The 27,500-nt window shown below is 43.1% G+C and overlaps 2 protein-coding genes across 7 annotated transcripts in view; one reads left to right on the forward strand and one right to left on the reverse strand.

Annotated features, from left to right (window-relative positions):
* The window catches only part of adcy7 (adenylate cyclase 7), a 50,770-nt gene extending 47,106 nt beyond the window's left edge, over positions 1–3,664 (forward strand). For all 4 annotated transcript variants that reach the window (XM_076286914.1, XM_076286917.1, XM_076286915.1 and 1 more), the window contains 5 exons: positions 176–322; positions 458–565; positions 907–1,015; positions 1,903–2,027; positions 2,251–3,664. In XM_076286914.1, the coding sequence (XP_076143029.1) occupies positions 176–322; positions 458–565; positions 907–1,015; positions 1,903–2,027; positions 2,251–2,397 (636 nt within the window). In that variant the 3' untranslated portion in view covers positions 2,398–3,664. The remainder of the gene's footprint in view (positions 1–175; positions 323–457; positions 566–906; positions 1,016–1,902; positions 2,028–2,250) is intronic.
* Positions 1–16,260, reverse strand: part of brd7 (bromodomain containing 7) — a 135,532-nt gene extending 119,272 nt beyond the window's left edge. The window contains exons 1-17 of one of the 3 annotated variants that reach the window (XM_076286918.1): positions 16,155–16,260; positions 15,258–15,457; positions 15,001–15,130; positions 14,839–14,896; positions 14,496–14,640; positions 13,522–13,632; positions 13,148–13,329; positions 12,103–12,229; positions 11,040–11,115; positions 10,791–10,898; positions 9,765–9,900; positions 9,055–9,166; positions 8,815–8,868; positions 7,834–7,933; positions 7,358–7,501; positions 4,463–4,603; positions 3,763–3,946 (exon numbers count right to left, since the gene is read on the reverse strand). In XM_076286918.1, coding sequence (XP_076143033.1) covers positions 3,876–3,946; positions 4,463–4,603; positions 7,358–7,501; positions 7,834–7,933; positions 8,815–8,868; positions 9,055–9,166; positions 9,765–9,900; positions 10,791–10,898; positions 11,040–11,115; positions 12,103–12,229; positions 13,148–13,329; positions 13,522–13,632; positions 14,496–14,640; positions 14,839–14,896; positions 15,001–15,130; positions 15,258–15,457; positions 16,155–16,203 — 1,944 coding nt within the window. In that variant the 5' untranslated portion in view covers positions 16,204–16,260 and the 3' untranslated portion in view covers positions 3,763–3,875. Of the gene's footprint in view, positions 1–3,762; positions 4,020–4,462; positions 4,604–7,357; positions 7,502–7,833; positions 7,934–8,812; positions 8,869–9,054; positions 9,167–9,764; positions 9,901–10,790; positions 10,899–11,039; positions 11,116–12,102; positions 12,230–13,147; positions 13,330–13,521; positions 13,633–14,495; positions 14,641–14,838; positions 14,897–15,000; positions 15,131–15,257; positions 15,458–16,154 lie in introns of those variants that run through there. The other 2 variants (XM_076286919.1, XM_076286920.1) reach the window with 2 other exon arrangements.
* Between the last annotated feature and the right edge of the window lie 11,240 nt (positions 16,261–27,500).

The raw sequence follows: 27,500 nt of genomic DNA on the forward strand, positions 1-27,500 counted from the left end.
TAAGCAGCATGTATTGAGGTATACCACAGTACCACTCAAGTGAAGTGAAGTTCCAAACCATCGCCTGAGAGTTTTCTGCGGCCGACTGGACTGGATCAGGAAGTATACCAAGTTGCATGCAGTTCTGAATGTGCGGGCTGGCCTGTAAATAAACTTAGACTTGGTCTCTCTCCAGGACCTTTACTACCAGTCTTATGACTGTGTGTGTGTGATGTTCGCCTCTGTCCCGGATTTCAAAGAGTTCTACACGGAGTGTGACATCAACAAGGAAGGCCTGGAGTGTCTGAGGCTTCTGAATGAGATCATTGCCGACTTTGATGAGGTCAGAGCTTCGTGCCTGAAAATGACACACACAGCCATTACTAAGTGCACTGGACTCAGACTTGGTCGCGTGCTACACGCTGTCTTCTAGTGCCCTCCATCTCAGCGTGTCTCTGTCTCGCTGTCATGTCCACAGGTGTTGTCCAAGCCGAAGTTCAGTGGCGTGGAGAAGATCAAGACGATCGGAAGCACATACATGGCTGCTGCAGGCCTCAGTGCAAGCACAGGCCAGGAGAATAATCAGGTATGGCATGGCCCTTGAGTGAGGGATGGAGGCATTCTGGAGAAGTTATTATAATGTGGTCTTTAATATAACACCTAAAAAACACTTAGAAACACTGTATTAGAATGAACTTTGTTTCTGTGGAGTATCAGTTTTGAGCTGAGCTGCATTTACTTTACTTGAACTTTAAAAATCCATAGCCATGAATTTAAAATACTGAGAAAGTCATCACTAGATTCACAGGTATAACAGCCACACACACACACACACACCTGGTTATGAGGCCTTGGTTAGAAGTAACACTGCAGTTCTGTCATTTGCCACTTGCCAACTTAATTTTGAGCTGTTCACTCTTGTTTCAGGAGAGGCAACAGGCACAGATTGGGAATATGGTTGAGTTTGCCAATGCCCTGATGGGAAAGCTGGAAGGCATCAACAGGCACTCCTTCAACAGTTTCCGGCTCCGTGTCGGTGAGTGCAGCAGAAGAGCTACACCAGGTCCTCTCTGCATCTTTGTCTATGAGCCCTCAGAGACACAATCAGTCCACGGACATTACAAAGTGACCTAATCCCCCTTGGGCATCATAATCACTTGGGCGCGTTTCCAAGAAACATTTCTAGGCTCATTATTACTTTTACTTCTGACTTCTGATTGCCAAAGCAGCACGTGGACAATCTGCTTCACAGTCATGCCAATTCAGTTCTATAGGCCTGTCTTCACATAGTCCCTTATTTTAGCACAGTGACCAGATCTAGTTGGCTCACTCACTGGACAGCTTGCCTGCTGTTCAAAGGAAAACATTGGAAATACTTTGGGGATGATGAGCACGCATTACTGTTTTTGAACTGGTATTAAACAAAAGATCTCAGTGGGAATGAATCGTAAGCTCGGCTTTTGAAAGAATATCCCTTTTACCTCCGCTGTCTTTTCACCGTCACCCTTCTTCTTTCGAGGAAGGGGAAGCTTAGCGGGGGTGGAGGTCAGTGGGATTGGAATAACTAATGAAATCCTCCATTCTCCTGGAGAGATGTTTTATTAAAAAACCCGACATTCCAGACGTCCGCTCCAGTCTGGCGAATGCTTTCGCGCTGACGGCCGGAGCCCACTCCCGAGCCACCTCCCTCTCCCTGAGCGGATGCGCTAATTGCATCTGGGATATGCATTAAAGCCCTGCGGGGCAGGTGATCTGAGGATACGAAGCAGCTGGGCCTCCTGGAAGTACACTGCCCATGTGACTGTTTTATGGCCCAAAACATTTCCAAAACACGCTGCCTCCGTCAAGAAATATGGACAAAATATATTTTCTTTTGAGCAAACTGCTAATCACCCGGATTGTTTCATTTTTATGTTGTTGTAGGTATTAATCATGGGCCTGTGATCGCTGGAGTCATCGGGGCCAGGAAGCCTCAGTATGACATCTGGGGAAACACTGTAAACGTAGCCAGCAGGATGGAGAGTACCGGAGAGTTGGGCAAAATCCAGGTATCCATCACCATCCCTTATCCCTGTCACTGTCTAGCTTATGGTGGCAGTCTGCCATGCAAGTCACATCACCTCCACTTCACCCCCTTGCACCCCCCCCACCCCCCACCCCCAGCTTATACACTCTTAAGTGATTCCATTTCATGGTGCATTGGCGTCATGCTATGGTCTAATTTCAATGGCATTTAAGCACACAGTGGCCTCTCTGTTTCTCTGCTCACAGGTGACGGAGGAGACGTCGGACGTCCTGCAGAAGCTGGGCTACTCCTGTGAGTGCCGGGGCTTCATCAACGTCAAGGGGAAGGGCGAGCTCAAGACCTTCTTTGTGTGCACGGACATGAGCAAGCAGCAGGGCATGGGCCTCAGCTGAGCCCGGCTGTCTGTCGCAAAAAACAAAAACAAGCAATCAATCAGATGGCTCCGGAAGTCTATTGACAATATATCCATGTTGACACGTCTGTTATTCCAGACCAGGGCTGAACATTTTGCCACGGCAATCCCTAGCGCCTAAAAAAAAAGTGTAAAAAAAAGTGTTCTTCATGCTAACTCTGGAGTGGGATATAAAGACGGTGTAGATAATGGCTTTAGCATAGCTGGCTGCTGTCTTAGCCTGCTGTTTGTTTGGCCTGAGAGTACAGCCACATCAAGGCCCCTGTTTCAAGAGTGAATGCACCACTTGGACTTACAGAAAGTTCCCTTAAGAATGACTGGGATCCAACTGGTCTGAGCACTGTTCAACTGCTGTTTGTGTCAAAATACTGAAGTTCGTTTTGATGCTAGAAAAAAAAAAAACATGACTGTGTCCTGTTAGAAGTGGTCCTACGCTTGTATTCGTCTTCTCATTTGTGGCAATATTTGCTCTTACCCGCCATGATGCATTGAGACGTATATACTTATTTGCAAATATACATAAATGCTAAAGAATGTCCATTACTATGGAACAGTGGCTTAATCTCTTAGTTACTTTGTAACGTACAACTGCAGTGCAAGAGCTCATCTGAAGGAAACATTTCAAACCAGCTTTTCTGGAGGATTTGGGACAATGGGAAACAATGGGCCTTTGTATTCAACCATAGATGGAGCAGAGCATGATCATCTCAAAGATTAAGATGAGGGGAAACCCCACCTGTCCTACTATTGTCAGCATGTGAAAATCACTTCTAATGACTCATTATGTTCTGTACCCTGTCCGACTCCCAATCTTTTGAATTGTCTCTCTTAAAGCTGCTCATGTGTCTTGTGTTGCACTTGACATCTGCTTTTAACGTTTCGGTGTTGACATCTCCTGTCCATCGCTGCCTTGTCTTTGAGACGTGGACTCAAGTGCTGCTCTTGGCATCCTCTCGGAGGGAATTGCTGGTCAATAAGAGAATATATTGCTTTTTGGCTCTTTCCAGGAGGCATTTATTGCTGTGGACATTTGCTGAGCCAGGGACCAAGAAGAAACTTTCATGTGCCTCTAGGGGGGAAAATGGTCTTGTGTACTTTGGCTATATAACTTTCGAGTGCAAAACTTTCTTACCGTGTCAATCATGTGCTGCCTTTTGTGATTTATAAGCAGTAGCTTTGAGAAACATTGTGTGCATTTCCCCAACATTTTGTATAGTATAAATGTATAATAAATAATTTCTCATGTACATGCTTATTGCCGTTACTTTGGGAACAGGTGTGCTAATTTGTAAACATCTTGTCAAATTGTAACCAGGTGTAGAGTGCAAAGAAATGAAACCAATGATTACTACAAAAGAGATTTATTGATACAAACATCACACAAAAAAAAAAAACAGCACCAACTGTACAATGTGGATTCTTGGCAAGGGGACTGGCCTAGAAACTCGGAGGAGGCTGCTAGACGGTAATGACCGGGATGTCGCCCTGTCCTGCTGATAGACACTCCATTGGTTCTGACATTTCTCGCACTGTAACACAATCGACAGGCTAGTTACAGTCCAAGCAATGACCGGCTCCTCACTTCTGATCTCACCTCTCCAGCTTTATAAAACACATACATATATGGCAGATTAAACACATACATTTATGGCAGATAAAATGCATACATGTATGGCAGATTAAACACATGTATATATGTGTATGTGGTTTAGGGTTGTTTTAAAACGCATGAACACGATATACCTTGGAAACAACCAAACCAATAAAGAAGATAAAATAGCCTTGTTCAAAATATAAAGGTTTAAAAAACATCTTTTCTTTAAAAAAATATCTTTTGTTTAAAAGCTAAACAGCCTTGTTTGATTTGTAGCGCCCCTATCTAGATTTTATCTTCACTAACACATCAGAGTTGTATGTGAGTGATAAATATTTAAAATGTATTTGTGAATGTATTATTGTTCAAGCTCATTTGATTTCACATGAAACACAGAGGACAATCTCTAGTGTGAACGTGATGTAATAATAAGGGGACTCTCTATTCCTACCTGTGGTGAGGTCGATGAGTGGCTCGTCAGGGTCTGTGGGCAGAGAGACGCCCATGGCCTTCCTGATGCCGTACACGCTGCTCACGTCACCTGGGGTCACCTGGCTGGTCAGCAGGGTCAGGTTTCCAGTGACCTTTTCAGCTGCGGAAAAGGAACAGAGATCAGGATGAGGAGGGGAAAAAGAATGGATGTGTTTTTAAGTGGGATGGAGGAGACTAAATAAGTGGAAAAAGGAAGGAAATAAAAGCACTGAATAGGTGAGGGGAAAGAAGAACTAGTCTGATTGAGGAGAGGAAAGAAAGAATTTAAAATGAACTATTGCCAATTATTTTCCTTAATGCACTATTCACGCAATCTGTGAAAAACATTTGGAACAGAGAAAATTGCATGACACGGAACCTCAACTGCCACTGCTGATTTATCCATTTATACATGACTCATGTCAATCAAATCAACCAAATACTGAATGTTGACATGTCAAATTCCCATGTTTTCAAGTATTGGTGTTTTAGTGACATTCCACTATGTGTATAAACACCCTCCAAATATAGCCCAGGCAGATGGGAGGAGGTTCGGAAAATGAGCTGTAATTGGACAAATGGAATAAATCCTCAGAATTCTCTTTGATCAGCACAGCGATGACCCTTCCAGCAACAACCCATCTTCAGACTGACACTTTACACTGGAGTGGGATGGCCTCAACATGATCATATCCGAGGGAAATGATGTTTGCAGGAGCACAGAAAGGTTTGAGGTACATTATATTTGGTTTCCCTTATGGCATTACGAGAACATGTAAAAACACAATCATGTTCATTTTTAGCTTAAGTTACCAGTTCTAACAGAACAAATATAAACAACCAAAACCATAATTTTTGTGTGTATGAATTTACCAAAAAAAAAAAAAAAAAAAAAAAAAAAAAATCGGTAGTCAAAATAAGATCATCCGATTATCTCAAAGTTTCATGATGGTCTAATCATTCATTTTAATTGCATTTCACAATGTAACTTTCAGTACATAACGTGGAGAAAGAAAAGTTGAAAGATTCTGGAAGTTCGACAACCACACCACCAGCGCTGGGAGCTTGACAGGCATTCCTGCAGACACCCTCCCTGTGTGATTATGTGTGAAAAGTATGAGTGCTGACCGCTGTAACAAGCGTGGCCTGTCCAGCCCCTTTTCAAAAGCCAAGGGGCCTTTTCTGCTTTAGTAATATAAAAGAAAAAAAAAAAAACAGGCTCTGGGTGTTCACTTGTGAGTTCCAGGGAAAAATTGCCTCCTTGGCAAATTAATATCTTATGATTCATTTACACTGTATCCGGGGGAAAAAAGCATATTTCATCTGAACACACGTGGGCGTTGAGGCTTTACAGATGTTTTGTAGATCACACTTGATTCCAGCAATCATGTAGTAAGTAGAAGCAAAAGTATTTGCTAATGCTGTGGGGTAACTCCCTGGCTAACAATATGAACAGCCCTGGCCTGAGCCTGCCTCCTGGTGATAGCCAGTCAGTCCAGCTTTCTTACACCAAGAAAAAATCTGCGCATATGACCCTGGGAGACTACCAATGACCTGGTACCACTACAATATGCTCGGGTACAATATGCTCGTTCACCTGATCTTATTTGCCAAACCACTGGAAATCAATGGAGTGAAAAGTGATGAAAAATTAAACCCAAAGGCTGAGCATTGGCAACTGGAGCTATGGACAAATGTGATATGTCATGCATGGATATACACCAAGCTTAAGAACACACAGAGCATCACGTTCTAGAGACTTCTGTTTTAAGGAGCCCCCTGACACGAAAGTCTTTGTGATGGCTTGGGATTTCACACTATATCTGCAAAAACATCACGCTTATTCTACGAAACTGGACAGAAAAAATAGCCTTCACAGAAACTGGCTTTGAAGAATTCTTAGCATCCAGCCAGAAACATTCTGGCTCAGGGAAACACACACACACACACACCACAAAGAGTGATTCAAACTGCCAGGAGCAGAATGCAGTTAACAACCCAATAGGATGTGTCTAAAACAAAGAAAAGATGGGTTTTACACAGCCTCTTCTAATTCACCAAGGGTACGAGCTGTACATGGAAAACGTCTCATCACCAAAAGCCCTTCATTCTTTCCCCTCTCTCTGTTTGGGTGTTCAGTTCAAATTTCACTGAAGGATCTCAAATGAATAACTGACCTGGTCATGTAACCGTATACACGGGCCACAGGAATAAAGACGAAGACCACCTCTCTCGGTCTGACGAGCTGAAACCCACCATCATTCTGACAATGATCTGGTGTATTTTCTAGCAATACTAACAGTTCAGAAGCTGGAATTTTGACCGCTTTTTGTAAAAAAACAAAAGCTCAAACTGATGATTCGATCATCAAAATAGTCAATAGTTGACAATAGATGAATTGTTGCAGCTCTACTAACACCAGCGACACTGTTAGCACTGTTAGAAAGGCCTGTTGCCATGCCATCCAGTCTCATGTTTTTAGGTGATATAGCTGGTGATGTTGTGAAAGGATTTTTTTTATATTTTTAACGGGGCGCTGCAAGCCAGGCCACAGGACTGCATAGTGTACAGCGGAGGCAGTTAGCAGGAAATGACACGTGCGTTTATCCGTCCTTCACATGACCACATACCATGGAAATTCAATTAAAGGTGATCCTCCTAATACTACTCGTTTAAAAAACACGCTTCCAACCGTGGCAAGTTCACACCACCATTTCTTTTTCAAACCACCTTTCAAAGAAAAAGAAAATTAACAAGTGGCTCTTTGGCAGCACATATTGATGTATACAGAGGAAAAAATCATGAATAGCATGAGGATATCCAGTGTGTGTGTGTGTGTGTGTGTGTGTGTACACATGCAGAGGTACAGGCGTACCCAGCTGTGCTTCCTTGGCTGTGGGGGCGAGGAGGCAGATGATGTTGGGGGGCTGGGGGGTACTGAGGCGCTCCTTCTGGGCCTCGTTCAGCTCGTTGATGAGCTGCGTGGTTTCGTCCAGCTTCTCCTGGAACTCCCGGGCCTCTGAGATGAAAGAGGAGAACACAAAGAGCGAGGGGGGGTTTACCACCATAATGCTCCACCACTCCGACTCATCCGTGCACTAAAACTGGTATGCCGCTCACTGAAATCACTCTCGCAGCGGAAGCCATTTAAAACCATTTGGGCTCACAGCTTGCTGGGGGACGACCAGATGGAAAGGCAGTAAAAGTGTTAGCTCTGCTACTGCAATGGAGCAGTCGGGAGGGGAGATATTCATGCTCTGCCATTTAAATGTCTTGTTATATCTGAATAAAAGAGGAGATAATGGACAGAGATGGATACGCATCACATAGCGAATGTGGGCAGACAAATACCTTTAGAGTCGAGTTTGGGTATGAGGAAGTCCAGGCCCAGGGCTTTGAGCGTACTTAGGGTGTCCATGCCACTGACTGGACGCGGTTGAGATGCTACCACCTAAGGCAGAAAAGAAGGGGTGTGTAAGGTGGACGTAATACCAGCGACGTGCACTGACACATGGCCTTTTTGGAGACAGAAAGTAAACAAGTTCACAGGATTGGCCATATTTTCAAAATACTGTATATTTTAAGTTATGTAACTTAAATTCATTTCAAGCAGTGGTAAAAAAAAAGAAAGAAAAGAAAAGGGGTGACTCCACCCATCAGGGGAATGTGAGGGAGAACTGGAGGGCTGCCAAACACAGCAAACAGCCAGCACAGGGGCTGCAGTGTGCTCAGGGAGCTGGTGGCACTCCAATGAAAGCCCATTCAGATGGCCAGCCAGCCATCGCACGCGCACGCGCACACGCACACGCACACGCACACGAACACGCACACGCACACGCACACACACACGCACACGCACACGCACACGCACACGAACACGCACACGAACACGCACACGCACACGCACACGCACACACACACACGCACACAGACACAGACACAGACACAGACACACAGACACACAGACACACGAGGGCACTAAAGAAGGGAGAAGGAAGGCGTCATAAGAAGTATTAAAAGGGAAAGGAAAAAAACATCTTCAATTTCCCGATCCACATGGGCCGGTAGACAGTCTATCCAATCAGGATAGGTATTTCTGTTTGCACAGCTGCATGGCAGCCAGCAGCATACAGGTCCTCCACAGCTAGCCAGATGGCACAGGGCTAATCTATAGCAAGCCTTGTGGACCTCGGAGAGCAGAGATGCAATTCAGGAGAAATCATCGGGCACTTGCGGATCCTGGATAAAGCATATACCTAGAACCCATCATTGCAGAACTGAACTCCGAACTCTACCCTAGTTTGGATTCAGGTTTTGATCAGTTAATAGTACCTCATCATCCACTGCTGCAGAGCCAGCAGCTGGTACCTCTTGAACCGGATCGTTCTGGGGGGGAAATATGTCAAATGTCATACAAAACGTACATCAACAACAGCACAGATGAGCAATCCCATTCCCCTCCTCTCTTGCAAGCGTCACCCAGCTCTTAACAGGCTCACAGTTATGTACTCGCGTATGCTGCTGTGAGACAGACAACAAGCTCGACATGAGTAACCGCTTTTTGGCCCTCACCGCCTCCATCTCCTTGAGCGTCTTCGAGTGCTGGCCGTTAGTCAGAGCGTCAAGCATGTTGTCCCCAAGGCGACTCATGTGCTCCTCAGACTTGGACAGGAAGTTAGCCATACTGGAAGGTGAGAGAGAGAGAAAGAGAGAGATAGAAGGGGAGGGGTAGAGAAAGAGAATTGAAGGGAGATTTTTGTTTTAGAATTTCAGAAATCCTATATTACAATTACTAAAAACTTACAAACACACAAAGACCTTAAAAAATAAATCTAAGAAGTCCTTTCACAAAACAAAGGGGTTTGTGTTCAATAAGTTCATGACCGCGCTGGCGGACAGAGGGCTTGTTAGTATAAGCGAGTGGCCGGTCGAGGAACCCTTTTGTGTTTATGTTAGCAAGTGATGAGACAAGTGTGCATGAATGAGTCAGCGTGTTTACATTGACAGAGGAAGTTAGCTCTCTCGATTGCCAAGAGAAAAGACCTGGGCCTACCGCCTGAACCAGTTACACACACATATGCAATCTCGACACAAGACGTGGGCAAATTAAAACGACCACTTTTCCAGCGCATCACTGCCAAACATCTGGATGACCAAAAACAACAGGTTGGGCTTTGATGTCCAAGCCCTCGCTAATAACCCCCCAAAGCCAGCGAGTATTGCTCTGTAATCCACGGACTACGACCGCTAGACCCACGGCTGCGTCCCTTAGCCACACATACCTGTCAGAGCCCTGCGAGTTGGATTCCTCTCCATAGAAGGAGTAGATGAGGTCGGAGTCCTCCTTGGAGACGTTGGCGAAGCTGGAGTCGTAAGCCGGAGCGTAGGAGCTGAAGGGCCCATAATTCAGGTAAGCCACTGCGGGGAAGGAGGGTTGAGGTGAGGGTGAACGCTGGATGAGTGCAGCAGCTGCATCCCCCACCTCAAAGGCGGACGATGCAGCGCAAAGTATTCAGCTGACGACGTTCACATTTTTCAAACGACTGCAAGCTTTTTTTAGTGCTGATGGATGTTGAGCATTACCGTGTCATGTTGCTGCTTAGCCTAAAAATGACTTTGTTGTTTGAGTCCGAACAAGCCTTCACACTCTTAAGTGACTATGCACGGAACTTGCAATGAATATGTATCTCCAATGATTTTAGGTGAAGCTATTTACATCACATTTAAGCCAAGTTTTGACTTGACATTTTCCTTTCCATATAGTATTTGTACAACTCCCATTTTCATCTCATGCAATACCTTTCACTATAAATGTCTTTAGCATGGAATGACTAATAAGTCTCTTCTCAGGCACAACTGTAGCTAAATAAGGTGTGCAGAGTAGTGCATGCCTGCAAGCTCTCAACTGATGGATAACACCAGACCATGTTTGGCTCCCAGTGGCCCTGGGAGAATTTCAATTCTTCAATGATTCTTCATTTGAGTCACTTTTGGAGCCGGCACATCTCAAGGTTTTAAAAAGTATGTAATGAACTGCCCTCTGGAGAGACCCAGAGAGTTCCAAATCAGCTTTTATCTTTATACTTCTAGCAGGCTTCAACACACAGGCCAAGGCAGCTGTGTGCAATCCATCTGTGGAGAGAACACCACACTCTGACCAGTGCACATATTTACCAGGCACTGTGTCAACAGGACAAAGCAATGTGCATCTTTCCACAGTAAACTCATCAGTCATTGTTAATGGCTCTCCTCACCAGGCCGGTGACCAAACACAGTGACGACAGCACACGCTCAGCAGACTGCTTTACCTGGGGAGATCCTGTTTCTCTTGTCCTCCTTAAAACCCTGGAGCGTGTTGACCCCGCTTTGCAGCCTCCCGGACATCATGCCGAGTTTGACCGGGCAGTACCCTGGATCTGTCAGTAGAGCACACAGAACTGAGCATATGCTCACAGCAGCTTATGCACAACATCATCAACAGACCTCTCAACAACAAACAAAACAATAACAAAAACAACTAATAAATGACCACACAGAGCGGCTCATGCACTACGTACCACCAGCACTCAAGTCAACAGGGTTTAGGATGGCCAGGGATGTGGATCCATCCTGCTTTCGTCTCTCAAACTCCAGCTGCGAAAGGTGGACATGGAAGACAATTACACACTAGAACAAACCAACCACATAGTGACAACACAACATAGCAACTAGCAAGCATTTTACCATCATGCTGTCAGCCAATGATCACATCAGCTGAAGCACTGAGTAGCTAAAGAACATTTTTAGGTATAATTCACTTGTGCTACCATACCAAGAGGAAATTTGAATTATTATTACCTGATTATTTTACATTATTTTCACACAAACACAACCTCAAATCATGCACAAAAAGAAACCATATCAAACACACTGCTTGCTGTACTGTATATGAAACGACACTCACAAGTCACACCATGCAAGTAATTTGCAAGCCTGTATTTGCAAGCCTGTATACTGCAGTTAGCTCTGCTGGAGATAATGAAATTCGCCGGCAGCAGGAGTAAAGGAGGCTCTTATAATTCGGTCTTGAAAATATATTCATTTATTTCTCACCCTGCTGCCGTGATGTCATTGCCGAAGTTGCGAAGCCCTACTGTGTTTCTATCTTTTCTTATTATTATGCATCTTATATTCATTTATTTCTCATCCTGCTGCCGTGATGTCATTTAGATTATTTCTCCCATGTTATTGCTCTGATACCGTTAGCAACTTTCCAACTAAACATGTAAAGCCAGGTTATGTAGTCACCACTTAAGGCCTACCTCTTGGGATATTTCTGGAGTTTTTCTCAAAATATGGAGGCAAAGAATTTGTTCTACTGAAACAATTTGCTATTGATGTTACTGATGATAATGATATAAGCTACATGATAATAATATGACATTTAATTTATAAATACCTTTCACGACAAATGCTTAAATGCTTAACACAAACAAATAAATCTATATGCACACTATTCCCAGTTGTGTGACTCACACCAAGGCCATTTCACCATTCATGCCCCCAACTATCCCTTGGGAAATCCGAGGAAATTCAAGCAAGACCAATTTTTTTGGAATCGAGTCAGGTTACACTACCTACCGCACATTGGAGTTCACGGTTAGAAAGCTTATTGTCAGACTCCTCTATGATCTTCCGGATCTCCTCCAGGTCCTTCTCCGCCTGACTGACAGTCTTCTGCACCTCATCCTTTGAATCTTTGTCTTGTCTGAAGATGGTTTGACAAGAGACAAGATGCAGAGACAAAATATGATTAAGGTTAAATGACACTTAACAAAGGCATTAGAACACACACTCTCTCTCTCAAAACACATTACAACACAAATTCTTTCAAACTTCCCCCATTAATTTCGTAAAAGAAGGTTGCCCAAGGACACAGACACTTTTAAAAAGAAGAGGCTTTCAAGGCAAACCAACTTTTAAAGACACTAGTCATTGTTCGTCAGTGTTCGGTGCCGTGCAGACGGTGCACAAGGCCCAATATGCTCAAACTCGCTCTTTCTCTTTCTCTCTCCCTCTCGTCGCAACTGGCAGGTGCCTTATTCAACAGGGAAAAGAGAGGAAAACAAGACGGTGGCAGTTTGCCTCCACAGCTCCTGATTCCTCATCCATAAGAGCCATTAAATCACAGACTGATTGCCTGTCACAATTTCACTTCACACTGTATGTCACACAGGTCAAGCCTGTCCTGGCGGCAGAGGCTCTTGCTTAAAGGTGCCATGTGTAAGAATTGAGGTAAAAATATCCAAAAAATGAGCTACACACATCAAAAGAATGAGAAGAAATAAGGGCGATGGTATAGTGCTGCAGAGATATCAACCTGAATTAGCATGCTAAATTACTAGCCACAGCCCGACAGGTGTCATAATACCAGTTTCGGCCATGGGAGGCGGTATGCGGGCAACATAACCGCCAGCCACACTGCAATACACATTTCTCGGTTGTTACTCTAGGGTAGACCAACTCACTTTCTGGAGGTATACTGCCCCCATCTTTTATGGAATGTGGAGTATGAATTAATTTTTTGGCGGACATTACAGATGGCACCTTTAAGGCAGCGTGGGTTTGACACACTGTGGAGGGTGGAGGTTGGATTGGATGGGGTGAGCGGGAGTGCGAGTCACACCTGGCAGCGTCTTTGTTGGGTCCGCAGGGTGACTGGGTGGAGTCGCTGGTCTCCATGGGAGTGGAGCCACCTTTGCTCTGGTCTGAGCCTCCCTCCCCATCCCCTGCCTCTCCTGGCCGACTGGTGGAGCACTCCAGGTCGGCCATGAACTCGATACTTTGCTTCAGGCTATCAAGCCTTTCCTGCAAGACCATTCACCTGATTGTCAGAAATCTTTCTCCAAGTCTGCACTTGTAATTGTCAAGTAAAATACAACTACACCCTCTGCTGATTTAGAAATGCAACTGCAGGTTGTGAATCCATTTCTCCATATTTACAAGAATTATGTTTAAACGACAAACTGTTGACTTTTCCACTGCAAACACTCTCCTTACCGGACTTAGAATCTTAAGGCCAGAGTGGAGCAGCTTCTTCGCTGCTTTGTAGTAGATGGTGTCAGGTTTGTTGTAGTTCATGGCATTCTCACACATTAACTTGAAATCAGTCTGTGTAGTCAAACAAATAACAAAGTTCCATAAGACATAAAATAACATCTAAAAAACATAACACATATTAATTCAGGGTGTCACAGGGTGTTGCTGTCTGCAAGATTCTTACACTCCATATCAATTCAAATGAAGTACTCAGTCATAGTATTGATATGTGTTTCTGGAACAATCTTTTGCTATGCATCACTAAAGTTAAAGGTGCTCTAAGCGATGCCACGTGTTTTTAGGCTAAAACATTTTATGTCACTTACTGCAAACATCACCTAACCAACCGCTAGCTGTCTGTGTCCTGAATACACTGTAAATCTCTGTGTACAGCCCAGGCTCCAAAAACGGCAACAAAAACAACCTGGGCAAACCTAGCCCATAAAAACATAACAAACTGTTCATCACTGACGAGATGCGTGTTTAGCAGAGTTTCAATTGCACGGGAGCAGCACGGGAGGGAGGGGGAGGAAGTAGCAAGCTAGCTCTCTGTTTTGTTTGAAAATCAACAGAAGTGACGTTACCCTGCATCGCTTAGAGCACCTTTAAGTGAAGTGAAATTATCCAATGCATAATCACATATGAGCATGGGTTTCAGATTGAACCCCTACCTTTCACTTGTGGCTTAATCGGTAATCTAAATATTTGCTACCTGAATTTGCATTACATAGCACTTTAAATATTATTGACATTTCTCTAGATTTGTGTGTTGATTGGAACACTGTTGCGATTACAAATCAATAGAAAGCAATAGATATTCAAGTCAACTCATGCAAACAGTTGAAAAAAGTAAACACATGAGAAATAATATAAATGGATATGTGCATTATATCAGATAATGTGCACCAACATCACTGAAGGCTGAACTGACGTACCTTCAACTCTAGTAAAGACTGGTAACATTCCTTCTTGACTTTATCCTTCATGGTGCTGAAATCCATGGGCCGCCTGATGATCATAGAGTAGCCAGGAGCAATGAAATCCGTCACAGGGAAACAGAAAAATGCACTGGGGTCTTTCCTATGATGGAAAATACAGAAGTGAATGCCAATTCACAAAAAGAACCAACAGTATGCAAACCAACACACAACACATTTAATTAATGGCAATACTCAAAGGTGATAATAAGACACACTGAAAAATGACTTCTTTAGATTTACTTACAACTGTCACAACCACCCAAAACAAACAAACAAACACAAACAAACAGATCCCAACCTTTGGAGCTGCCTGATGAGTTGACTAAGGGCTTCCTGTAAAGGAGTCTGCACTTTATCTGTGTGATTTAATAAACAAAATAATGTTTATGTTGCTGATGTACAAGAACAACATGGAAAATATTATTTAAGTGATGACAGACAGTTAAGTGGCTTTAATCACCTTCCATCTTTGCCATGGAGGAGGGCATCGTTTTGTCCTGGGACATATCTGATCGCATAGAAGCTCTACTCAGCTCTCCATCTCCCCAGTCAGAATATACTGGGTCTTGACCTTTCCTCTTTTTCGTCATCTGTACAGCAACAACAGAGTTAGCAAGAAAATAGCAATTTGACCAACAAGAGAAACTGACCAACTACGGGTTATTATGCACCAATTCATCCATACAGAGTATGTTTGAAGTTATTTTCTATCAATACCTTCTTCCTTCTTTTATCGTCAATTGGTGAACCAGGGTTACTTCGGTCTCTATCCTCCTTCTTTTTCTTTTTCTTCTTTTTATCTTTATGCTTATCGTACTCCACCGACTCTTCGTAGACGTTTTCCAGACTAGTACTTCCTGTAGTCACCTCATTACCCGCCACCTTCAAAACAAGTTTCAATGGTCTCTCCACGTATTCTGCGGACAGAGGGAAGCAAGACAGGTAACATTATGTTCCAAAACTGTCCAAAATGGTAATTTCGTATTCAGCAACCGAGCTAGATTGTTTACAATGTAGCTAGCTAACAGGCGACAACATAACTTCTATTCTTTCCAACAACAAAAGCTCCAAAAGAACTAAGTTAACGTTAACGTTATTTGTCCATTTTGTGAAGTTTACATAGTAGCCTATGCTAACATATCTAGCCAACTGATTAGTAATGTTATCGTTAGTCAGACAGCTAGCGTACTATTTCTACTCCTAGTGTAATTTACTTTCAAAATAATCATACAACCTAGTTACATGTGACGGTGTGAATCATTATATAATTTAAATTTAGCATTATCCAACACTGTGGGACAACTGTACGTTAATGTTTTTCTAGCTAGCCATCGAAAATGCAGATCCCGTAAGATAACCAGCTAACTTACAACTTCATCTGAACATGACAGATGGCTCGCCCTCGCGCCCAACGCCCGCGCCAAGCGCACAATGGTCACACTCTCAAGTGTTACTTATTATTAAACCTTACTTGAAAATCCTGATTTAAATTTCGGTCAATGGATGTCGCGCTGCTGACGACCGCATGTTAGCTGGCTAATACTACATGTATGTATGTAAATAAGCGCGAATAGCGTACCGCAAGCAATGTCAAAGCCTTCTGCACGACCTTACCGTCGTATGCGCGTTTCTCTGATTTGTGCTTTTTGTGCTTCTTGCCCATACTTTATACTGTTATCGTCAGGACAGGACAGTCGGGATGGACTGGTCTGTTCCTTCTTTGTTTTGTTGTAGGAAGGACAATATATTCACATTACATCCTTCGAGGCAATGCCATGGATTTTCCTACAGCGTCCCTGGTGGTTGGAGTTTGAAACACTTTGTGATATATCTTTACTGTATAAGCGTATGTTGCGTTCAATATTTAGGATGGCCGAGTTATCTTTTTGCTCGGTAGGCTATACAGTGGTGAAGAATTTATTGCAAAGTAAAAAAAAAAATGACTTTTGCTATAGACCCCTTAAAGAAATATGTGTTGCTACATCGTAGTTTTGTTTTGGATCACAGACTCAAATAATAACTTAGGCTATAGGCTATTGTATTGTATGTAAATCATATTTTACCTTATTTAAATAATGAGAACCATTAATGTATTTGTAGGGATGGGCAGTATCTATGATATTTCAAATACAAAAAATAATTTTGTCATTTCTTTTTTATTGGGTTGAAGAAAATGGCTACCTATTTTGTATCAAAATACTTTGTGTGTGTTTTTGTAGTTTAAAAACACTGCCAAATATTTTGGTAAAACCAAAACTTTTGGTGATGTGATGACATCATAAAATTGGAAAACAAATGAATGTAGCCTCTGACTGATGCTGACTTAGTAATTTGCCCAGACTTGTTGTGATCAGAATATTGAGATTACACAGTGTAATATCAAGCATTCTGGGCTTGCATTGACAATGTCAGAGACTTTATTCTCTGCATCATTTGTCAATGCACCATGAGTTTGAATACTCAATCTTTTTCCACACTTTGTGTCACCATTAGGGGGCATAATGACACTGTTTTTTAGATGTGCACAACATCATGTCTAAGTCTGTCTCTTGTCAATGTTAGGCCTATATAACATATTTAGATGTGTTTATCAGAGAATGTCTGGTTACTCCTATTTGATGTCCTACAAGGGGTGTGTTAACATTATATGACACTGCAGAGGATTATTTGCCAAGCAGGGTTAAAATGGTGGGCCTATTTTATTTCCAAAGACTTTGGAGAAATCTGTGTTAAATCCTTGTCATTTAAGGTCACCAAATGGCACTCTATTCTCTCTGGACACAAGAATAGCTCACTGTCCATGAGGGATAACAGAAAACCCTGGCACATGCTCAGTAGACACTGCATGGATTTCTGCCTCTGCCCTCCTCAAACCTGATATGCTCTGTTAAATCGGTACACATTGTTGAGTTCGATGAATGACAGATGTTTTATTCATGCACAAAAGATAGTGAGCATTCTTTGAAGCGCATTCCAGGTTTTATGAAGAGGCGAGGGATGTGGGGCCATGGATCCAGCGCTCATATTCCAAATTTTTTGGAACAAAAAGAGACGGATTTTGCCATTCCTGCCATACCTCCTCTCATGCGCCGGGATGTTTCCAGCGGAATGATAGCTCTGTTTAATGTATCACATTTCATCCATGCCAAGAATCATCCATCTGGATTCCAGCGCCACCACATTCTCTTGCATAATTTTTTAGGCCTTAAAATGGGAACAAAATATAATCCTCACCCAAATATCTTTGCATACCTCGACTTTAAGTAATCACATTAACTTTTGTAGCCATATTCAAACACAGTATATTTTAGTGAGGCACTTCAGTAAACAGCACAAACAGCAAAAAAATTATAAAAATATTTCTTCCCTCCCCTGTTGGATTTCAGAGTTAGAGTGATTTACTTTTCTGTCATATGGCAAAGCTTCAGATCTGGTTCTGCTCAAATCTGTAACAGTCTCTGTCTGGTACTCTGAAGATACACATAGACAGTACCTTTCATCAGTTAAAATGAGGAATGTGTTATCTGTCACTGGCTGGTACTGTATGCCATGAAGCCGTAAAGCTGAGAGCATCCAAATTTACTCTACCCCCAGTATAGACTTTTAAAAACCACTCATATAGAGTTGGGAGGGTTTCATCTCAGCACTTATCACCCAACAGCCTAAAGATAACAATACAATATGTTAGATTGTGTCTAACTTTTAGGGATGTTCTACAATAAAATGTTAATGTAAATGTTAATTTCCCTCACATGATCAAAAAGAGTATATATACTTATACTTATACTTAATTTGATTTAAGTATAAATATAAATATATATAAGTATAAATAGTCTTTTGATCCCGTGAGGGAAATTTGGTCTCTGCATTTATCCCAATCCGTGAATTAGTGAAACACACAGCGAACACACAGTGAGATGAAGCACACACTAACCCGGAGCAGTGAGCTGCCTGCTACAGCGGCGCTCGGGGAGCAGCCTTGCTCAAGGGCACTTCAGCTGTGGATGTACAGTAGGCATAGGAGAGCAGTGCTCAGCCACTTTCCCTGCCCACATTTTTCCTACTGGTGGTCGATCGAACCGGCAACCCTTCGGTTACAAGCTCGAAGCCCTAAACAGTAGGCCACGGCTGCCCCAAATAATTAGGCCAGTGTTTGGCCGGGCTACGGCGTCACCATTGTGCCACACAGCCGATGATTTCAATTCCTTTGAGTCAGTCAAGGGGCATACATGTTGTCTTCATTATCCTTTTCATTTATAAATTTGAGTTACCCACATTTTACCATTGACCCTGAGGCAAAACTAGTAAGGAAATTGGAAATTGACTGGGAGAATAAAGTTTAATTCTGGTATTTGGTATTGTCATACCATTTATTATCCCTAACCATAGTCTCAATTTGTTTTCATTTGAATTAACCACATCTCAGGGCCAGCCTCTGTCCAGTCCATGAGAGTACAGTAACCTTGCTCCTAGTCCCAATGAGGCTATGGGATCCATCTGTTTCATTTCAGCAGAGGCTCAGCACACGCTTTGGAAGTCCATGGACATCTCAGGATTAAAAGGAGATCAGTTACACCAAACAGGGCTAACAAAAGGCAGATGTTGTGAAATTCATTATCCCCTGTCACAACAGAGGGGTTGAAGGGACCCAGAGAGGTTTTTTTTTTTTTTTTTTTTACATGAAAGACGCATCCCAACGGAACCATGGGAAACCGCTTCCCTCTTTGTGGTCTGTGTGGAATTAGAATTTTCGTTCTGCATACAAGGAGAACAAAACACTAACGTGCACTCTAGAGGAAGCTGTTACCATTGTATCTGCCCAACACATGCTGTCCAAGCCAGTGCAACACTGATTTGTCATCATACAGCAGCATTGTTGTGAAGGACAGTCACTCTTTTGAAATGTATTAACAGTTCTATAAAGTGAATTGACTTTGTCATTAATGCTCACACAAGTGTGTGCGTAACTGCCATATTGTTCTATGCTGCCAGCCTTAAAAATCGTTTTAGTGTAATCCTGTTATTTTCACTCTTTTTATGAGTAAGGATAGCATTGGGCAGAAAGCTCTGGTGCCTCTTGGCATACTATCTTGAGTGCTGCCAATCACCGGGGTACTTCCTCTTAAGTGACAAATGAGGAAGAAACCCCTTTCAAACCCCTTTTGAAGACGTGTGCATGTTTAGCCGGCTACCAGAAAAATCATCAAAGGGCTGATGGAGAGGAGCCAGTCATTCTGTGGCATGATGCCTCAGGGCTGTCAGCCTGTCATCCTGATATCTCAGTCTCCCTGTGAGAGAGAGAGACACAGAGAACTGCTGAGGGACTGTCTCACACCCACAGCCCGACACCCAGCACTCATGCCTGTCTTATATCCAGTGACATGCCCACGTTGTTCGAAACACAATTCCCATAGTGCTAGTGTTACTGTGGGGCCACTTAAGCGCAATGCTATCAATAGAGCTCTACGACACACACCCCTGGTTGGCGGCCAGCACACCTGTTTGTGTGGCTCAGGGGCTTCCTGTGCCTGACGGGGTGGTTATTTGTGAAAGATGCAAACTGTCCTCAGCAGCGCGGGTGTCACTCACGCCCCACAAGAAAGACAGGAACGAGGCGGCGAGAGCAGTGCCTGAGTTTGAAGTGCCATATGAAGGCATTTGAAGTGCAGCCATTAGCTGCTGCCATTTCCGATAGTCAACCTAGCCACATTCTGATTCAATTACTGTAATGTATATTTCATAAGGCTTACTTATTGTTTTTGTAGTTCAGCGTCACCCCCCCAGTGTCTTGTGTCCTCTGCTTTAAGGTGCTTTAATGTATTATTCTGTTTTTAAGAGCTCTATTACAATAGATGTGGAAGTTTTTTTTATTATTATTATTCCTTCCTTTTTTTTCTTCCCAGAGCACTGTGATGTCTGACTCTGCAGGGGAGACTTGCTGGGGGTTGATGTTGGATGTGGCTTTGTATGTGTGTGTGTGTGTGTGTGTGTGTGATACTGAAATGAGGCAGCGCAGTGGGGTGTGTGTGTGCGTTGTGGCTGGGTACTGATATCTGTCGCTTGAGGCCTTTCTTCTCAATAAGCCTCAGAAGACAGTGGTCCTGGGGTAGGGAGAATTCACAGGAGACCACATGTTCAAAGCCGGCGCGCTTGGTGACGGTCCTCAGTCAGATTTCAAAAGCTGTTTGAAAAGTTCACAAACTGTGACGCTGGCATAGGGAAATGATCTTTGCACAGATAGAAGTATGACAAGATGCAGAGTTTGGCTCTTAGACTTTATTATCTGCAGAGCGAGAAGCGAGTTAGCAATCAGAAGGATCGGGAGGATGCACATGATCACAGTGACCTCACTGGCATGCTGTCGGCCTGTGGAACATCTCTGTTACAAAACTGTTTAAACCCGAACAAACCAGATGTCCTCATGAAAGTAACTCTTGGCAGTGACATGGGATCTATAAGTAATATTGCGCTTATATGCCTCATGCTTTCAAATATTTGCCTTAAAGCTTAAATTTAAAAATGAAAATCCACACAAAAACTTAAATACCAAAAATTAAATGTTAGGGAGTTATGATCCTTTTTTTTCTGGAGAGGGACGATTGTATGAGAAATGCATCAGCATAAATACTTTTATGGAAGTTAAGTACACTCCATAGTGGTACATCAACCCTCAAACCCTCTCTGCATTTGCTCTATGTGTTTACATGCATAACATCCACACTGAGGGTATGAGGGTACCAGCAGCAACCTCAACCACAGCAGTGCAGGCTGATGGCAGTACGGCCTTCCTTCGGTCCTCCCTTTCTGGGTGGGGCTGGCTGGCTGGCTGGGCGCAGATGGAGGCCATCATGGGAATGTCTGGAGAGATGAAACGGGGGGGAGCTGGCTTGTGCAGTGTCACCTGACAGTGAACAGACACCACTCCTTTATTCTTTTGAAGTGTGACATCCGCCGATAAAATAAGCATCTGCTGCCAGCCAGGCAGGTTAAACAGTGCGCTCTGCTCTCTTCTCTCTCTCTCTCTCTCACACACACACACACTCTCTCTCTCTCTCTCTCTCTCTCTCTCTCTCTCTCTCTCACACACACACTTTCTCTCTCTCTCTCTTTCTCACACACACACACACAGTTTCCTCTCACTCTCTGTATCTAAATGTTTGCATGCGCTGCACATTCAAAAGGGAAATACACTGATAGAAAAAAACTCATCCACAAGTCTCTCCTTCCTGTGTCTGTTTCTTGTCTGTTTGGATTGTGCTGTGGAGGGTCCTGGAAAGCTCTGCAGCAAACCAGCGGAAATCTGTAAATCAGTTATGGCCAGAGTCAGGACCTATTCTGAACTCTTGTATAAGGCAGTAAGGATTTATTCACTGCAAATGCTCAATCGTATTCCCTTTTTTTCTCATCTCCTGCTTTATGTATCATGTGACGATGTTTGAATCTTTTTGATAATTTATTTTAATACTCCATTTCACATTCCACTTCTCCTTTTCTACTTAAGCAAAGTCTGGATCGTCTGACCGCCTCTCACTGTGCTTTTAATCTGTGCTCCAGTCCTGATATATGATCTGCAGAGGCCTGGAAGCCCAGGGTCCTCCGAAAATGATATGTATGTTCCGTCCTTCATTATCAGTGATGGCGTGGCTCCAATTAGTCCATTCTGGTGAGCCGGGCTGCAGTGGGAATTGACTGTGCCAACACTGAAGCTCCCTGCCCAACAGTGTAGCAGTCTGCCTGGATGAGCTTGCATGAAATCAAACCTAATCCGCCGTCCGCTGAAATGAAAGATGCATATGGGCTGTGATCTGTCATGGCAATGGCAGTTTAGGGGAGTGGTGTGAGGACTTGGTGGGAGGGGTGCGATGATAATTATCTCTATCTCATGCAGCAGTTGCCTGGAGGTGCACATAATTACATACTGCCATCGCACCCTGTGGCCTCACCACGTTTGGCCTGCCGTAATGTGATGGATCTCCGCCGGGCGTCTCCGCTGGAGATTGCATAGGTGTGGTCTTTTTTGGTGTCTGCGTGCATGTGTGTGTGTGTGTGTGTGTGTGACTTCCGATCATGTGGCACATGAAAGGCGTGAACGTGCGCGGGACAGCGAGAGGCCATCTCATCCTCCCGCGCCCCAATCCCGTTGCTCCTCTCTTCCGCCCGTCCCGTCTCCTGCATCAATCTGGCAAACAGCGAGCGCGGATCTGCAAAGGCCCGGCAACGACGAGGGGAGCAGCAGCTTCAAAGCGACTCTGTAATCTGCAGGAACATCACAGGCTCTGAGAAAGTGACTGTCTCCCAGACACCCGCCCCAATAAGAGGGCGAGAGACACACTAATGAAAGGGAGATAAAGGGGTTTTGCTGGTGCAGGCAGTACTGTGTGTGTGTGTGAAAAAAGAGAAAGAAAGAAAGCAAGAAAGAGAGAGGGAGAGAGAGAGAAAGAAAGAGAACATCAGTAAGGTTATTCCTCTTTGCTGTCTTTATTCTTGTCTGGTCGCCTGTTCTTTTAAGAATCTGTAGATAAATTGTCCATCTAGTTCTTTTGTGCATGGTGGGAATAATCTTTAAAGCTAAAGCCCCAACAAAAGGCCATGCAATTCAGTTCTGTCAAAAAGGGTTGTGTCAGGTATGTGATAAAACTCGGTCTGAAATATCACTGTTATGCTGGAGTTGTTTTGAGCCGCATCAATTTAAAGCCTTTTTGATCTCTCTGCTGAAAATGGCTCTCTGGTGAATAAGTGCTAATAATCTATGGTCAGTTGTATTCATCTTGCAAATACAAAGACTCACCTCATTCATGAGCAGTCTCTATAAAAGTCTCGTTACTTCATCTGTTCAAGATATAATTGATAACCTATTTTCTGCTCCAAAAACCCTTAATTGAGCAACTGAGTCTCAATTACTAGAGCTGGTTCAGACTTCAAATGTACTTGTGTTTTGTATTTTAGGGTGTGACCTTCTGCTAAATGATTAAAGTAGAAGTCAAAAATGTAATACACAAAGTTATACTCAAAGCTGCACCACTCTTACATATTCATGAAAAGCTGGATAGACATAGAAAAATGGTTTGAATTAGAGTGTCCGTGTGGTGGTTTTGGCAGACAATGTGGACAATGCTAATTTTGGCACCTCCACTCCCAAGCATGTCTTGCAGCCAATACTTACTTTAACTGAGGGCAGCTTAAATATAAAACAAAGCGAAAGATGAAATTACATGTTGTCTGTGCACAACACGGTACACATTAAGCCTCAGCAAGCCCATACATATATAAAAAATGAAATAAATAAATCACGCAAACTACTACTACAAAAAAAATATACACAAATTATTAAACATAAGTAAAATGTCTATCCATCCATTCACTGGTGGGACATTTCTACTGAAGAGACCCAGAGAAGTTCTGCATCCATCCTTACAGTGGAACAGAGGACTGAGGATGGACAGAAGAACAGAGAACGCTGACTGGTGATGCGTTGCAGTGAAAGTGCCAACTCTACACACCACACTTGACCAGAGCCAGGGGACTTGTTAGCAGCCCAACCAGGCCGCTATGTTTCACTGCTTTTTTTTTTGGTAAAGTAGAGCAAATTTCCCTGGAGGGCTCTGACAAGTATCTGGACTATGCACACTTGTCAGACCTTGTAATGGTTTGCAGAGGGCAAAGCCACTATTGCATGAGTGGCTTTGTCCTGTGTCCAGGTCCCTGCTCAATGTGAGGGGAGGTCTGTGGTTAATTAGCGCTGATAGGGTCACGGCAGCTCAGCTCAACACAGTTTGGATGAATTATTAAAGTTTCTGGCCACTCTCCTGCCAATTAATGGAGGTCAGTTATGGTTTGTGTCTGGTCCAGTTACTCTCTCTCAATGGAAAGGAATTTGGATGGAAGATCTGAAGCTGTCATCTTTGTCAGGGATCAAAGATAAAAATCCTTTATTTTACTCAAGTGTGAATGATTTTCTTACAAACCCAAGGAACATGAATCTATTTGTCATGATAAGTCATGTTGGAAAACCTCAGCACATTGTGTTTTATATCTGCACCTGTGCTACTTGTCCCTGTCTTGTGTTTACAGTTTTCCATCTGTTTCTACATTACAGTGAGTATGGATCCTGCCAACAACACCTCACAAACAGATGATTCACTTCCATTTTATGGCATCAGAGCCGAGTCTTCTCTGTAATACCATCCCTCTGAAACGCCATTTTTTAAGCCAAGCTGTGAGGAAATAAACAAGCGATGTAAACTATCTGGGTGTCAGCTGGTATTTCACTTTTAGCAACTACAGACATAGCCCTGCATTCATGCTCACGAAGATTTAAGAACCATTCTAGAGTAGTGTAATTACCCTCCAGTTTAATTAAAGACCAATTTGGAATGGGTAGACTGAGAGGCAAATTAAAGAGGCTTATAAAAGAGAAATGAAATGCTTAACAAGGCCAATATTGGCATTCAAGGACATGATTTAAATGGCAAAGTTTTACGGTTTGCATGTTTACAGCACTGCGGCTTCCATCTTACTGCTTTCGTAATGAATATGCTACTCTTCTTGAAATATGACCGATCAAATATTTTACTGCATGAACGAAACAACATTTGTGTTAGGAATGAAGTAATGCTTTTCTAAATGAAAGAGCACATCAATGGAACATTACTGAAATACAGAGACCTAATGTCTTAACATTTATTATGTTTTTATTAAAATATATAATATGTCTCATTGGGAGATTCTGTGTACATAATATAAATTCAGACAGAATATTATGCACCAATAATCAGTTAATTCCAATTTTGCACGAAAAGTATTTTTTATTTGTAGATGAATTGTAAAGTCATACAATACGTTGGCTTTGTTCCATGATTCTTTCTTTAAGTTATCGTGTGGATTTTCCTTCTCATGTTCATCTATGACTGCATACATACTGGCTGGCTCTCTCCACATACGATGTCTCCTGAGGCAGCAGAAATCTTAATGAGCTTTGGAGACGAGACTATTTACTCTTTCAAAACCCAGCAGTGCAATGCACTGTATGTTCCGATGTCACGCATGATAATTTCATAATTGCTCTGTGTACATTAAAAGTGATAATTGAAGGTCAGGATTTAGTCTTCTGGATTTAGATATGTTGGGAAAACAACCACATCAAAACTACAGTACCCACGAGACCACTGCAATTGTGTGCTCTGCCATCTCCTACAGAAATAGAGACTCTTTGAGAAGAGGAGGGCAGGTGGTTGCACCACAGCACATGGGTGCAGATCCCCCCTCCCTCCCCACCCCCCATGGGATAGGGGGGAATTCCATTGCAAAGTTTTAGAGCAGTCACACACACACACACACACACACACACTCACACGCACACACACACGCACACACACACACACGCACACACACACACACACACATACAGAAGCACCATGTTGTCCAGATCAAACGAGCCGGTGCTGAACTTGAGCGTGCGATACGCTCTCTCACCATGACGCTCTTTGGCCTTGAGAGAGGCCAGCTGACCACAGCCGGCCTGTGCCGCGTCAAATGAAGTGCTCCTGTCATCACCGTCTCAGCGCGGGCATCTGTGGGCACCAGTGGTTGTATTTTAAGGACCATCTCAGCGGCACTCCTCTGGCTCCACTCATTATGTCCACTAACTGTGGTCAGCAGTGCCAATTTTATTCTCATTTCGCTCGTTGGATATTTATTTTTTGGGTACATGGACATCAAATTTTATGATCACTTTCTTAGAAATTGAAGAGAAGGCGGAAAAAAAAACACCTCATAGAAGCAGTGCACACCAGCTGAGACCACATGGTTGGAAGATCCAAGAACGCTTGATCAATACAGGCCATTGACACAAGCACTATTGTTAGCCCCATAGTCAATAACTGCCTGTCTCATGGGACTTTGAAATAGCCTCAAATGAATAATTTAGCAAACCCACACATAGGTATGTATTCGACACTGAATTTGATTCAAATGGGTCCTGACGCCAAGCTTATAGTGGATGTCGTCTCCTATAGACAACACGTTCTGAATCTCTTAGTCTGTCTCAGCTTGTCAACCTCCCAGATTTAGCTCTTAACATATTACTATATGCTTTCATCTAAAGACATTACAGCAAAGAACAGAACACATGAGACAGCCATGCCTAGCGTCAACATGTGGTGTCATATCATATTTGCTCAACGCAGGATTCTGAAGCAATGAGCGCATATTGGCTGGCGTTTGCCAAACTCTGCAATGTGGCGAAAGCAAGGGAGAGAATAAAAGAGACAGAGAGAGAGAAAAAATGAGATAGAGAAGAAGAGAGGGGATAAAAACAAAATGACTGAGTGAATGTGTTGTGCCTAATTAAATGAATTTACAGTATCAAAACCCTCAGCAAATGATACAACCCCAGTTAACATCTTTCTCTGAGGATTTGCTTGCAAGTTTTTTGATGAGGAAGCTGAGCTGTTTTGATTGCTGCAGCAGATGTTTTGCCATCTAGCCTAGTGGACTGTTGCGAAAGCATAAAGGCAAATTCTTGCTGTCATTTGATTTCCCCCAGATGCCATTTTAACTCATAAGCATTATGCAAAACTATCACTATCATCCAGACCTTAACTCTCTACTTCACATACTTTAAAGCACTACTACTTGTTTATAAATCACTTAATGGAGCAGGACCTAAATACCTCTCAGACATGCTTCAGCAGTACACACCCTCCAGACCTCTCAGGTCTCAGGAGAAAAACCTGTTAGTAAAACCTGCTGTTAGAACTAAATGGTGAAGCAGCTTTTAGCTGCTATGCGGCTCAGCTCTGAAACCAACTTTCGGATGACATTAAAAAGGCCCCAACTGTAGCCAGTTTTAAATCTAGACTTAAGACCAAACTGTTCTCAGATGCTTTCTGCTAACTGCACTGAGTTATAATTTCTGAATCTGTCTTGAAAATTGTTCTACCTTGTGTCTTTTATTTTGTC

Source organism: Alosa pseudoharengus, unplaced genomic scaffold (genome assembly GCF_046254945.1).
Source record: "Alosa pseudoharengus isolate Yale_2024_CS ecotype anadromous, Long Island Sound unplaced genomic scaffold, YU_APseudo_1.1 YU_APseudo_1.1_scf_16, whole genome shotgun sequence".
Taxonomy (NCBI): Eukaryota; Metazoa; Chordata; class Actinopteri; order Clupeiformes; family Clupeidae; genus Alosa; species Alosa pseudoharengus.